The 14,925-nt window shown below is 42.7% G+C and overlaps 1 protein-coding gene and 1 long non-coding RNA gene across 7 annotated transcripts in view; one reads left to right on the plus strand and one right to left on the minus strand.

Moving 5' to 3' along the window:
• Window positions 1-14,925, minus strand: part of LOC133383382 (uncharacterized) — a 75,983-nt gene that overhangs the window by 52,471 nt on the left and 8,587 nt on the right. The window lies entirely within an intron of this gene.
• ECT2L (epithelial cell transforming 2 like) overlaps window positions 1-14,925 on the plus strand; it is a 71,670-nt gene that overhangs the window by 43,523 nt on the left and 13,222 nt on the right. For all 6 annotated transcript variants that reach the window (XM_061623983.1, XM_061623986.1, XM_061623984.1 and 3 more), the window contains 3 exons: window positions 9,878-10,000; window positions 10,851-11,065; window positions 12,661-12,808. In XM_061623983.1, the coding sequence (XP_061479967.1) occupies window positions 9,878-10,000; window positions 10,851-11,065; window positions 12,661-12,808 (486 nt within the window). The remainder of the gene's footprint in view (window positions 1-9,877; window positions 10,001-10,850; window positions 11,066-12,660; window positions 12,809-14,925) is intronic.

A 14,925-nucleotide genomic window follows, 5' to 3' on the forward strand; every position in this document is an offset into this window, starting at 1 on the left:
CTAGTGTTGGGATGAAACTAGAGATGTAAAATTTCCAGAAGTAAGCCTTTTTTTAAAAAATGGACATATTGGGAAAAACTAAAAAATATGCAATATTTATTTTTTTAAGTATCTTTTACAGATTGAAAATCAGTTTGTTACTTTAGGAACATAGAATGTATCATTGTTATTAAATTATTATGTTTGGTATATTAAAAGTTTATTCAGACATCATTATAAATTTATGCCACCCCAATTTCATTGATCATGGGTAGAGGGAGGTATAGCTAGGGGGAGGTGGTGAACTACCATAGAAGACGAGGGCAAGGCTATCTATGCCTTGTTCCTCGCTTCCACAATAAGACCACACTCTTATGATCTGATCATGGATGAAGGTGCTGATTTTGTGTGCATTACTGAAACCTGGGTGGGTGAGCTGGGAGTTGATCTGACCCAGCTTTGCCACCTGGATACTTGGTGCAACACCAGCACAGGCTGCAGGGATGGGGGTGGGGGAGGAGTTGCTGTGGTCTACAGAACTTCCACCTCTGTCACCAGGAAACCACACTGTCATGGAGCTGGCTGTGAGGGCCTGCACCTAGTGTCGAGCCAAGGAGATGGTAAACTAGGGTAGCTGCTGGTGTACCATCCACCCTGCTGTCCAGCAGCTTCTGTAACCAAGCTTGTGGAGGCCATCTTGGCTGTGGTACTGGAGGAGCCCAGAACAATAGTCCTGGGTGATTTTAATGTCCATGCTGAGGTTGCCTCTAGTATTCCGGCTCGGGACTTCATGGCCTCTGTGACGCCCTTCCCTGGCTCTCCCTGCTCGTGGTTACTGTCTGTCACTAGGCACCACCAGGGACTCCACCAGTCTGGACTGTCCTTTTTTATGGTTTCTCTCCCCGCTCTAGCACAGATCTCACCAGATCCCCCTGCTAGGCAGCACCACCAGTCACGTCCTATAACCAGTATTCCCAGAGACTCTGCCTGAGTCTCTCTATCAGGTTACCTCTGTGACTGCGTGCTTAAGCTGTCCCACTCCCTTTGTATCAATGCAGATAATTCTGGTTTGCTCTGAATACTTGTGGTGTTATATTCTCCCCTTCACCGCTGCCACCATTTGTTTCCCTTCAGCCTTGGTATTTACCTTACCCTCCCTTCTGGTCTGTGAAACCCCAGCCAAGGATCAGGCCTTTGGTAAACCAAATATATTTATTAAATAACAGAGATAACAGAGATTTCTTTATAAAGGCACTTAAGCATATGGTTTCATCTATTCCTGAGGTATTGGTCTTAGTATTAATCCGAACTCCACACTCTCCTCACATCCACCAACTCTCCACCCAATTTCCTCTCAAAAACCCACCAAAACAACGCACTCACGATCACCGTCCACCCAGATTCAACTGTCATCCTTCCATTTATACTCTCAGCCATTCTAAACACTCAGCCAATCATCCAGCATTCTACTGCCCATTCACTCCCCCCTCCTCTTTCATTCCACTTACCATGTATCTACTATACAAACAGCACTTACCATATTTACACTAATACAGGATCATCACATTTCTCCCCCCCCCTTAAAACAACGGCAGAGTATTATTCCTGTTCCAGGATTCATACGCCGCGTTAACAAATAAAACAAGTCTCTCTGGGGAAAATGTCTTTCTTTGTTCCTCCGTCTGGTCACGTCACTGCAGTCCCAGCCACCTGCCTTGACAGTCCATCGGACAATACATTGTCCTTGCCTTTTATGAACTGGAAGTCCACTTGATAGTCTTGTAGGGCCCAGGACCACCTCTGCAGCATAGTATTATGGTTTTTCATAGTCTGTAACCATAACAAGGCCCGATGATCCGTTGTTACCGTGAATCTTCGTCCCCACACGTATGGGCGCAACTTATTCAGTCCCCACACGACCGCTAGGCACTCCTTTTGGACCGACGAATAGTTTTTCTTCCTCGGCGTCAGCTTGCGACTCAGATACGCCACTGGATGTCTGGTGCCTTCTCTCTCCTGCAGCAAGACGACTCCCAGCGCCAGGTCTGACGCATCTGTAGCCACAATGAATGGTTGCTCATAGTCTGGTGCTATTAATATGGGTCCTTGGCACAAGGCTTGCTTCAGCAGATCACAAGCCTTCTGACATTCATCCGTCCATACCACCCGCTCAGAACACTTCTTCTTTGTTAATTCATGCAAGGGGGTTGCTATTTCCCCAAAATTTCTCACAAACTTCCTATAAAAACCAGCCACACCTAGAAATGCCCTAACTTGCTTTTTGGTTAAGGGGATAGGCCACGCTTGTATTGCCTCCACCTTGCTCCATAAGGGGGTGATTTTCCCACTCCCCACCTTATGTCCTAAATAGATTACTTCCTTTAGTCCAAACTGGCATTGCTTAGCTTTTATTGTGAGGCCTGCTTTTCTTAATGCCTCTAATACTGTGGTCAGGTGTTGGACATGCTCAGGCACCGACTTGCTAAAAATGGCCACGTCATCGATATAGGCCACTGCAAAATCTGACATGCCTCGCAACACAGTATTACAGACCCTTACAGAGGTCTAACATAGAGATAATGGTTGCTGCCCCCAATAACTCTAACATTGCGTCTACCCTGGGCATAGGATATGCATCTCGGAGCGTAATTTTATTGATTAGCCGATAATCAATGCAAAATCTGTTGTTCCATCTTTTTTCGGAACCAGGACAATACTTGAGGCCCAGGGACTGATAGATTCCCTGATCACTCCTAGTTCCAGCATATCTTCGACCTCCTTTTTGATCTCACTCAAAACTTTCCCATTCACACGGTACGGCATAGATCTGATTGGGGCATGATCTCCAGTATCAATGGAATGTCTGGCTATACTGGTTCGGCCAGGTTTATTGCTAAAAAGATTCCCATAGTTTTTCAAAACTCTCAGAATCTCCTCTTTTACTTCCTCCTTCACCTCCTCTGACCATTCCAATTGATCTACCCCTCCTTTGTCTTTGCTTTCCTGTATCAAATCTGGAAGTTCAGGCCCACTTCCCTCAGGGAATAAGGTAACTTGCAACACCTTTGCATCCCTGGTATGGTAAGGCTTTAACATATTTACATGAACCACTTTGCTTTTGTTTAATTGGTCTGTGGTGATTACATACGTCACTCTGTCAAGCCTTTCTCTGATGGTATATGGTCCTTCCCAGTTAGCCTGTAATTTGTCATGTTTCCTGGGTATGAATGCCATAACCATATCTCCCACCTCATACACACGTTCCCTGGCTGTTCTGTCATACCAGTAACTTTGCTTCTGCTGTGCTTGACTCAAATTCTCTTTCACTACTTCCATCATTGATGTTAATTTATTGCGGAATTCCAATACAAAATCTACTACAGATGTTTTGTACTCTCCCAGGGTTCCTTCCCATGAATTTTTTAACAGTTCCAAAGGTCCCCTCACTTTTCTAGTGAATATCAGTTCAAAGGGTGAGAAGCCTGTTGACTCCTGAGGGACTTCTCGGTACGCAAATAAGAAGCATCCCAAACGTTCATCCCAGTCTTGTGGGTGATCTTGAACATAGCTTCTTATCATGCCCTTCAAAACCCCATTGAATCTCTCAGTTAGCCCATTAGTGGCGGGATGGTAAGTAGTGGTCTTTAGATGTTTTAGACCACAACATTTCCACATACATTGCATCACTTCTCCCATGAATACACTGCCTTGATCCGTCAGCACTTCATGAGGGAAACCCAGCCTCATAAAGATTTTTAATAAAGCCTCTGCCACTACAGGGGCTTCTACAGATCTTAGTGCTTCTGCGTCTGGGTACCTGGTGGCAAAATCCACCACCACCACTAGATATTTCTTGCCATGCCTTGTGGGTTTGGAAAAAGGGCCCACCAAATCTATTCCCACTCTATAAAAGGGTTGTCCAATTATAGGAAGGGGCTTTAAGGGTGCCTTAGTCTTTACTCCACTTTTTCCCACCTTTTGGCATATACCACAAGATAGACAATGTTGTTTTACATCTTTGGAGATGTTTGGCCAATAATAGTGTCCAGCCAATCTCCTCTTGGTCTTTTGTATTCCTAGATGTCCTGCACATGGGACATCGTGGGCTACCTCTAGCAATCTGGTTCTGTATTTGCTAGGTACTATCAATTGCTTCACTGGTTCACATTCATCCTTTCTCTCAGCAGGCATCCACAGTCTATATAAAATCCCATTCTCACACACAACTTGATTCCTCAGTTTGTCAGTGAAAGGAATCTGTTGGGTCAGGGATTGCTCCTTTATTTGCTTCAAACTGGTATCCTTATTAAGTTCTTCTCTGAAATGCTTTGTCTCTTCCCCAGAGACCATTTGATACAGTTTGTCTCCTTCAGCAGGCCTGCCAAGGGTTGCTATGGTGACCTGAGGCTCGCAAACAGATTCCACCCTGTTTCCTTCAGCCCCTTTTAACATGGCTTCTGTTTCTCTGCCAAGTTGCTGTCTGGTCACCACATATATTTTCCCTTGTGCCCCCATAACATCTCTTCCCAGTATCACTGATTCTTGTTGTTGGGCATTAATACCTACTTTATATTTGCCCTCTTGGCCTCTCCACTCCATTTTCACTAGGGCCGTAGGCAAGCTTTCTGGTCTACCCCTCACTCCTTGAATAGTCACAGTTTCCTGAGGTAATATTTCTTCAGATTTTATTAAATCTGGCCTCAGTAACGTCTGAGCGGCACCAGTGTCAAGCAATGCCCAATAATTTGCCCCTTGTACACTCACTTCCTCTCTCAGACTTGAATCAAGGTCTGTTACTTCTGTCCAGTTTATCTGGCAGAACTGAACCTTTTTCGTGGTTAGATCTTTTGGTTCTATTTTTACTGCCCTTGCCTGAGCAGGATTACTAATGGGGTTGGCAACCTCACATTGAAAACGTAGGTGCCCCGGTCTACCACATTTATAGCATAATTTTTCCTCTGTTTTAGGGTACACAGATCCACTCTGGGGTGTTCTGTGCCCTTCAGATTTTACTGGAGGACTCACTCGCTGTGGCACCACATCCTTTCTGCCGCCATTATATGGTCTGGGTTTAAAATCTCTTGATGTTTTCCCCACCCAGCCAGTTCTATTGGAGGCAAAGTGATCTGCCATCTCTGTGGCCTCCTGCACCGATGTAGGGGAACGGTCTTTGATCAGGAGCCTTATTTCTGGTGGTAACTGATGGTATAATTGATCCAGTATCATGAGGCTTTTCACCTCTTCCACTGACTGAGCTTTGGCACTACTCATCCACTTTCCAAATATATCCATCAGCTTTGCTCCCAGTTCAACAAAAGACCTCCCTGCTTGTATCTGACAGTTTCGGAATAACTTTCTAAAATAGTCAGGTCCCAGTCTGAATCTTTTGTAGACTGCCTCTTTAAACTCAGCATAGGTGACGGGCCTGTCTGAGGGGAAATATTGGTATACCTCTGCCAATTCCCCTTTGATCAGGTTTGATAAATACTGCATGTATTTATCTTCAGGTAGCCCCCACAACTGAGCTGCCTTTTCAAAGGTTGTGAGATAAATTTGAGGATCTTGACCAGGCTCATAGACAGCAAAGTCCTTTGGAGTAATTTTTATTTTTGTTTCATTTCTGTCCTTTCTTGTTTCATCAGAATGAAACTTCTCTTTCAAATTTTAACTTTTCTACCTGTAATTCCGCATCTACTCTCATTCTCTCAAATTCCAACTCCCTCTGCTTTTCTTTCTCATCCGCCTCAATCTCTGTTTCCATCCTCAACTTCTCATTTTCTAACTCTCGCTGCTTTTCTTTCTCATCCATTTCAAAGACCCTCTGCTTGTCTTTTTCCTCAGCCTCCCTCCTCAATCTCTCAGTTTCTAACTCTCGCTGTTTGTCTTTTTCCTCAGCCTCCCATCTTAACTTCTCTCTCAAATACTCTATATAAGCGGGATTGCTTAAGTATCCTTCTGGGGTCTCTTCCCTGACAGGTTGTTTTTGCTGGGCAGTTGCAAATCCTATAAGTGCTACCCTCAATTCATCTACCCCTTTACCCTCGTGAGGTAAATTGAATGTTATGCACTTCTCCACCAGCTCCTCTCTTTTCATTTTTATATATTCAGCCATGGTGTTTGAGTTCACTCACTCTTTGCCACACACTCTTTGCCAGTCACTCTCACAAGTAATCTTGTTTTGTTATTTCTGTTTGTCACACCACTGTTAGGGATTCTCTAGTATTTGTACCACCGCTACAGCCAACACCTGTGATGTAGTCTCCTTTGTTCGTATCCCACCGCTACTGCCACCACATGTGACGCCCTTCCCTGGCTCTCCCTGTCAGGTTCCTACCTGCTCGTGGTTACTGCCTGTCACTAGGCACCACCAGGGACTCCTCCAGTCCAGACTGTCCTTTTTTATGGTTTCTCTCCCCGCTCTAGCATAGATCTCAACAGATCCCCCTGCTAGGCAGCACCACCAGTCACGTCCTATAACCAGTTTTCCCAGAGACTCTGCCTGAGTCTCTCTATCAGGTTATCTCTGTGACTGAGTGCTTAAGCTGTCCCACTCCCTTTGTTTCAATGCAGATAATTCTGGCTTGCTCTGAATACTTGTGGTGTTATATTCTCCCCTTCACCACTGCCACCATTTGTTTTCCTTCAGCCTTGGTATTTACCTTACCCTCCCTTCTGGTCTGTGAAACCCCAGCCAAGGATCAGGCCTTTGGTAAACCAAATATATTTATTAAATAACAGAGATAACAAGATTTCTTTATAAAGGCACTTAAGCATATGGTTTCATCTATTCCTGAGGTATTGGTCTTAGTATTAATCCGAACTCCACACTCTCCTCACATCCACCAACTCTCCACCCAATCTCCTCTCAAAAACCCACCAAAACAACCCACTCACGATCACCATCCACCCAGATTCAACTGTCATCCTTCCATTTATACTCTCAGCCATTCTAAACACTCAGCCAATCATCCAGCATTCTACTGCCCATTCACTCCCCCCTCCTCTTTCATTCCACTTACCATGTATCTCCTATACAAACAGCACTTACCATATTTACACTAATACAGGATCATCACAGCCTCCATGATCACCATGGGGCTGTCTCAAGTTGTCACTGGCCCAATGCAAAGAGCAGGGCACATCCTCGACTTGGTTTTTGCTCGAGATGGAGGAAGGGGTGGTCTGGAGATGGCGGGGTGGATGTCACCCCATTGTCATGGTCAGACCACTTCCTGGTGACGTTTAGACTTATGGCTCCAATCCTCCCCTGCAGGGTTGGTGGACAGATTAAGATGGTTCGCCCCTGCATTCCTGAATGCCCTGGGGGACTTCCGAGTAGATACAGCAGGTGACCCTGTTGAAGCCCTTGTCACGCTGTGGAACAGTGAGGAGCATCAGGCTCTTGACATTCCCTCTCTGGCATTGTGGAGCCCGGCTTGCACCTTGGTACACAAGTGAGCTAAGGGCAATGAAACAGGCTGGATGACGGCTAGAGCGCAAGTGACAAAATATGTGCTGTGAGGCTGATCGGACATGAGTAAAACATCATAACCATGCCTACTGTGCTGTGGTGAGGGCGGCAAAGAAGGCTCATTTTTCTGCCACCATTGCATCCTCAAGTAGCTGTCCAGTGGAGCTTTTCCGTATTGTCAGTGGTCTGTTGACATCAACTCCGTGGGGTGGAGTTTTAGACCCTTCAGAGGCCCACTGTGAATTGTTTGCAAGGCACTTCAAGGGCAAAGTTGCGCGCCTCCATAGCAATTTTGATGCCCCATCCACATCTACTGCTGTCCACAGTGAAGTGTCCAGTGCAACCTCTGCTGCAACTTCTTGGGAATGGTTTCAGTTGATGCGGTCTGATGACATGGACAAGGTGCTTCCAACAATGTTCCCCACTATGGTCTGAGGGCACATGGGGCCAGCTCCCCGCTGAAGCTAAGCAGGGTCAGGTCTGGTAAGTGCCTGGATGGGAGACCGCCTGGGAACCATGTATAAGTCGCCTTGGGTTTCTATCATGAAAGGAGAGGCGGGGTATAAATGTAATGAATGAATAAATAAATAAATGTGGCCAGCAATGTATCCACTCGATCCTTGCCCTTCTTGGCTTATTAAAGCTTGCTGAGGGAGTTTGACCAGGTTGTGGTCAATGTATTGTTGTGGGAGGGAGTGGTTCCAGCCACCCTGAAAGAGGCAGTGATCCAACAGCTCCTGAGAAAGCCCACCCTAGACCCATTGGTTTGTGACAACTACTGCCCGGTCGCAAATATCCCCTTCTTAGGGAAGGTGATTGAGAGGGTTGTGGTGCAGCAATTGCAATTACTCTTGGATGAAACAGATTATCTTGACCAATTCCAGTCTGGGTTCAGGCCTGGTTATGGGACTGAATTGGCCTTGGTTGCCCTGATGGATGACCTTTAGCGGAAGAAAGGACGGGGGAGTGGAACCCTGTTACTCTTACTTGATCTCTTGGTGGCTTTTGATACCATTGACCATGGTATCCTTCTGGGCTGACTTGGTAAGATGGGTATGTGAAGCATTGTTTTAGAAATGGAGCTACGATCTGCTGAACTTTAAGGAACCTAGTATCCCTTTCATTTCGTCAGTTTATGAGGAGTGCACAAAAAATCAATAAAAACAGGCGAAACCATAACTGCTATAGAAAAAATGAATTATGGAAATTATTGCATCTGCTCTAGTCCTCCACATTTCAATAAAAAGAGGGGAGAAAATACTCATTTGATACTACATGAAATTTAATCAGTGATCGCTCAGAAAATTTCAGTTTCTGCCTCTGATTCTTCACATTTGTCATCGTATTTATCAGGGAGGTTGGCTGTAAGATCAGACTATCAAATACTGCTGTTGTGCAGCCACTATTTATTCCTATGGGGCTGTGCAAATCTAATTTAATTTAAAGGAGACTGTGATGTTCCTGTATTAGTGTAAATAGGGTAAGTGCTGTTTGTATAGGAGATACATGGTAAGTAGAATGAAAGAGGAAGGGGGAGTGAATGGGCAGTAGAATGCTGGATGATTGGCTGAATGTTTAAAATGGCTGACAGTATAAAAGGAAGAATGACAGGTAAATCTGGGTGGACGTTGGTGGACTTGAGTGGGTTGTTTTGGTGGGTTTTGAGAGGAGATTGTGTGGACGTTGGTGGACTTGAGTGGGTTGTTTTGGTGGGTTTTGAGAGGAGATTGTGTGGAGAGTTGGTGGATGTGAGGAGAGGGTGGATTTCGGATTAATACTAAGACCAGTACCTCAGGAATAGATGTAACCATATGCTTATGTTCCTTTTAAAGAAATCTTGTTATCTGTGTTATTTAATAAATACTTAATTTGGTTTACCAAAGGCCTGATCCTTGGCTGGGGTTTCACAGACCAGAAGGGAGGGTGAGGTAAATAACCAAGGTTGAAGGGAAACAGTGACAAATGGTGGCAGCGGGGAAGGGAAGAATATAACACCACAAGTATTCAGAGCAAACCAGAATTATAAGCAGTCTGAGTAAATCAAAGGGATTGGGACAGTTTAAGCACGCAGTCACAGAGGTAACCTAATTGAGGGAGACTCAGGCAGAGTCTCTGGGAATACTGGTTATAGGACGTGACTGGTGGTGCTGCCTAGCAGGGGGATCTGTTGAGATCTATGCTAGAGCGGGGAGAGAAACCATAAAAAAGGACAGTCCGGACTGGTGGAGTCCCTGGTGGTGCCTAGTGACAGGCAGTAACCACGAGCAGGTAGGAACCTGACAGGGAGAGCCAGGGAAGGGCGTCACAGAGACCTCTTATTGGCGATCCTTATATCTCTCACTGGCTAACATGGCCATAACTGTTTGTATTTGGAGAAGGTGCAGTGTACATATTGGCTTGAGTAGTTAATTTGGTATGATTTTTTAGGAAAACCCTTATGAGTTCCTCTCATGCTTCCTGATGAGGAAATATAAGAAAAACGAGGAGCTCAGAAGCCAGGTTTCATTGACTGCAAGCAATCCAGAAGCAAGCCTTGATGTATCAGTTAAGGTACAAAAGAGCCATGTGATAGCTTTGAGCAACCCCCCTAATTTTTCTACTATCCCCTCATTTTGTTTTGGAACACTGTTCCCAGGCAGGATAGCTTGATTTAAGATAAGTGAAACAATGCATGTTACGTAGTTTGAATCAAGTATGTAATGATTGTCATAGTGATTTTTATTTTATTTTTAAAATATACATGAACAACTCCCTTATATCTCACTATTGGGAGAAAGATAGTTTATAATTTTATAAAAAGATGTTCCCAGTTTTGCTTTCTGCTCTAATTTGTAATGTAATGATGTGTGATGTATATACACTTCCAGTATGGAACCCTACAGTCACAACTGCCTTGGTTTGGCTAATGCAGTGCAAATCAAGTCTGTTTCAATATCTGAAGCAAGCATAATTCTGAATCTGTTTGCGAATCTGTTTGCCGCCCTGGGCTTCTGCTGGGAGGAAAGGCGAGATATAAATCAAATAATAAATAGAATAGCTTAAGATTAGATATCTTCTCAGAATAACTCTACGTAGCAGTGTGAAATGAATTAATGACATTACACATGAGAACAAAATAACAGCACAATCCTACACATTACTTCAGATTCGTTGAGTTCAGTGGGGCTTATTTCCAGGTAAGTGGTCTAGAAAGCTGTTCAGATAACATTAATGTTTATGGTCTTCCTTTCTGCTTGCTTGTTTAGCTAGCTAGCCTATTTGCTTCAGTAATTAATCAGGATCCCTTTGAAAAGTATAATCAAACCTTGTAAATATCCCCATATCATATCCCAGGCTACTGAAACAAAACAAACCATTATGAAATGTTTCTGATTTGTTTCTCATGTGTCTTGGTGTTCAGAGTGGCAAACTTTATGAAGAGACAGTAGAGAAGCGCAAAAGATTTGCCAGAGAGCTTCTCTTAAGTGAGAGCAACTATTTGCACATGCTGGAAATTGTACATGATGTTTATGTTAAGCCACTGAAGGCAGCATTAGCCTCAAATCGAGCCATCCTAAGCCATATCAGTGTCCAGACCATCTTCTCTGACATCCTGAACATCTTACAACTCAATAGGTACATTTCACTGATTGATCTGAAGCGCACCAAGATTTTATTTATTTATTTTAAATAACTTAAGGCCCCAACTCTAAACTAAATATGTTTGGGATTTTGGTTGTAATACTTCTGAAATGATTAGCCATGAGTCAGTGAATGTATATGTGGTGGAGGTACCTTACTTCTAACCTGGGTCTTTAGGGCCAAACTAGACATTACTTGTAGATATATTTAGCCGTCTATTTGTAATCATAAATAACAATTATTTTAAAAAGGCTGTGAATTTCATTCAGTGCAGGAGTATTTCAGAGTGATGGGAAAGGACTGCTCCCCCCCCATAGGTGACAAAGCAGCTGGGTACTATCACTTTTAAGCACAAGAGCATCTGATGGGGATGCAAGCAGCAATTTCCTCACACCACCACAGTTCTCCTCACAAGACTGCAGCCTCAAACCACTGCACTGTATTTAATTAAAAACAGGACTGGGAAACCTGTGGCCTCCAGATGTTCCTAGGCTCCAACTTCCATGAACATGGCCAGTGGTCAGGGATGATGGGAATTGGAGTCTAGCCACAACTGGAGATCTTTAGGATAGGGCACAGCAGTAGTAGATGCTGTGGGTATGAGTATTCAAGATCATAAGCCTGTAGGAAATCACTAGATAGTATGAAAACAATATTAAGTGTCCTGCTGGGAGGAAGGGCAGGATATAAATCAAATAATAAATAAATAAATAAATAAATAAATAAAACATTTCACTGGCTGTTTTCATTGTGCTGTTCTTGGCCCAGTGGAAAATTGCACCCTTACAGTGAAGTTTCTGTTTGTGAGCATTCTGTTTGTACACATGATGTAACTATTATTTCCTAGAGGCATCTGCCAGAACATTTAAGGATGTTAAAAAAGACAAGTTAGCAAATCTGTTGAAAGTTTTGAGGACGTGTGTGTAGCTGATTCCTTATGTATAGAAAGCTCCCAAGACCTGTACAGAAATATTACCAGCAATGACTGAAGGGGACCACCACATGTCACAGTGCTGATGTAACCCAAGGATGGGGAACCTATGGTCTGCCACATATTTTTGGATCCCATCACTCCTAGCTATGGTGGCCAATGGTGGGAGTTGCAGTCCAACATCATCTGAATGTAACCACTTGGGAAGCTGGGATGCAATCCTACACACATTTACTTGGGAGCATGCCTCACTGAAAACACTGGGACTTTTGTTTAATTAACATGCATAGAACTCCATTTTTAGAAGGGCGTAACATCTTGTCAAGTGATGAGGTGAGTACTACTCATCACCTAGTTCCCCATATTTCCGATTGTGGGGTGAAATTCTCTTCAGTACTTTAAGGATAGAAAATGTTATGAATGACCAACTTAGCACAGAAATTACCTATAGTAAGTTACAACTTCATTAAAAGTCTTCTTTGTTAAAGCTGGATTGATAGAGCAGAGCATGGTAACAACAGCATCATGCTTGTGTCACTCAGCCTAGGAGATAAGTTTCTCCTTACATGTGTAAACATGTTGTAATTGTCATCATCTGTTGGAACTTGCCTGGAATCTGGTAGGAGGAGAGAAACACCCATCTGTCTGTTTCACTCAGGTGGTTTTTAGATGAGCTGACACAAAGACTTAATGAATGGAACCCAGCCCAAAAATTAGGAGACTTGTTCATTCAGTTTGGTCAGCAGCTTCAAACATACACAAACTTCTTCAACAACTATGCAGTAATTCTGAAAACTATAGACAAGGTAAGAATACATCACATATGCAGAACTCTGGAAGATCCTTCCATGTTTTACTCCTTTCTGTTATTATGTATCCATTGAAACTCAAGCCACTCCTTACCAATGTTAAAACTGGTAATTTGTGTTCCTTAGTTATAGCTTTACAATGGTAGAAGGCTTGTTTTTGCTTACATGTGTACAACTTGTTACTTTGGAGACCTTGGCTTCAATTTAGAAAAACCCTGATGGCCTGTTTTGTTGCTCCCTAGTACTGCAACATGGAGAGAGGGGTGGGCTTATCACGTCATAAATTGTGCAGGCCCACTTTAGACCCTTTTCCACAACTGGCTGATGGATTATCATCTTTTTAGCACTTCAGCATACACAGCATTTTGTAGAGTAATGTAAGCAGAAGAGTGTCCTGTCCCAGGAAATGTATAAATGAGATTGCAGAAGCTGACTTTGCTCATACCTGGTGAATTGTTCATTCAATGGATACTCATACCTGTTTGGGCTCTCGGTGTCAGTAAGAATCACAAAATGAACTGCCTTTCTTTTTTGCTGTGGTTATATGGGAGGATCTGTGAAATATTTATTTATTTTATTTTTATTTTATTTATTTATTTCATTTTTAAACCGCCCATAGCGAATAGCTCTCTGGGCGGTGAACAAAACAAGATTAAAATACAATATTACAATAAAATTACAATAAAATCAGCAACAAGTTAAACGAAAAAAAAATTAAATGAAACACATTGAACATTAAAATGCCTGGGAGTATAGCCAGGTCTTAACCTGGTGCCTAAAAGAAAGTACCGAAGGCGCCAGGCATATCTCCACAGGTAGGCTGTTCCACATATTCCACAATATGTTTTTGTGATGTTGCAATACAGACAAGTCAAACCGTAGTTTGAAGCACAAAGCATGTTTTGGTCTTTGATCAGAGTATGGAATACAAAAGTACATGCAAACCATGTCTTATACTGCTTTCTTCCTCACCTGCTTACCCTGAGAGTTGCTAGATCAGGGATGGCTAACCTGCAGCCCTCCAGAGGTCATTGAACTCTAAATGGTGTCATCCCTGACCATTGGCTATGCTGGCTGGGGCAGATGGGAGCTGGAGTCCAACAACATGTGGAGGGCCACAGGTTAACCATCCTTATTCTAGATGCTATCCATAAATAGAGATGATCATTACATCTCTCAAAAACATCGGAGAGCAAAAAGACATATGTACAAATAGATATGGTTTCCAACTCATTTCCAGGAAACTCTTTATCAGGGAAAACATTTAATATTTCCTAATGAAAACTGCTTGGGACATATTTTTTGCTGCAGTTCACTTAAGAATGCTTCTAACACATGGTTCATGTGTCCCTTTGTAGGAAAACTCTTTCCTCTTGCTTCTTAGAATAATTTTTCTTTTAATGGCAAGCATCCTAGTATTTCTATTAAGCCCAACCAATGGTACACATATTTAAAAATCTAATTAATGTAAAGCCAATATTATATCCTTAAGGGCAGCAAACTCTTTCAATTAAATTCCCTGTGATTTGGCATTTGTGAAGTGCCTGGCCTAGGAAATTAATATTTGTGCTGACAAATTGAAGCTATTTGAAGTGATCTGCTGCTTTATTAAAATTAAAATGTGTTCCTAAAGGAGTAGGGAAATTGCTCTAAGGCGAGAGATGGACTAACAAGAGAGTAATGGAACAATCGTTACATTTGGAAAAACATGACTTATCTGGCAGACGATATGAAGTTAATCAGACCTTAAAAGCTAAAGCACAAATCATCTCAAAGCCTATGCCCACATAACTCCCTACCAGAAGTAGCATCTGACCAGTAGTAACTTACAATTAAAGAGCATTTAAATATGTTTGGAAAGGTACATTTGTCCTGTAATGTGTTACTCGGAGAAGATAAACTTCTAAAAATCAAACATTCCTATATCTGATGACTTACAAAGGCTAATAATCAAACGTTCCTTTATTTGATTACTTAGGAAGCTCAACTTTGTAAGCCATCAGATATAGGAATGTTTGATTATTAGAAGTTTATCTTCTCCTGGTATTCCATAACATCTGCATTTTTAGTAATTTCTGTTTTATTGTGATTTTAGTCCTTATTTTGATATTAAT

The sequence above is a fragment of the Rhineura floridana genome, chromosome 4, assembly GCF_030035675.1.
Source record: "Rhineura floridana isolate rRhiFlo1 chromosome 4, rRhiFlo1.hap2, whole genome shotgun sequence".
Taxonomy (NCBI): Eukaryota; Metazoa; Chordata; class Lepidosauria; order Squamata; family Rhineuridae; genus Rhineura; species Rhineura floridana.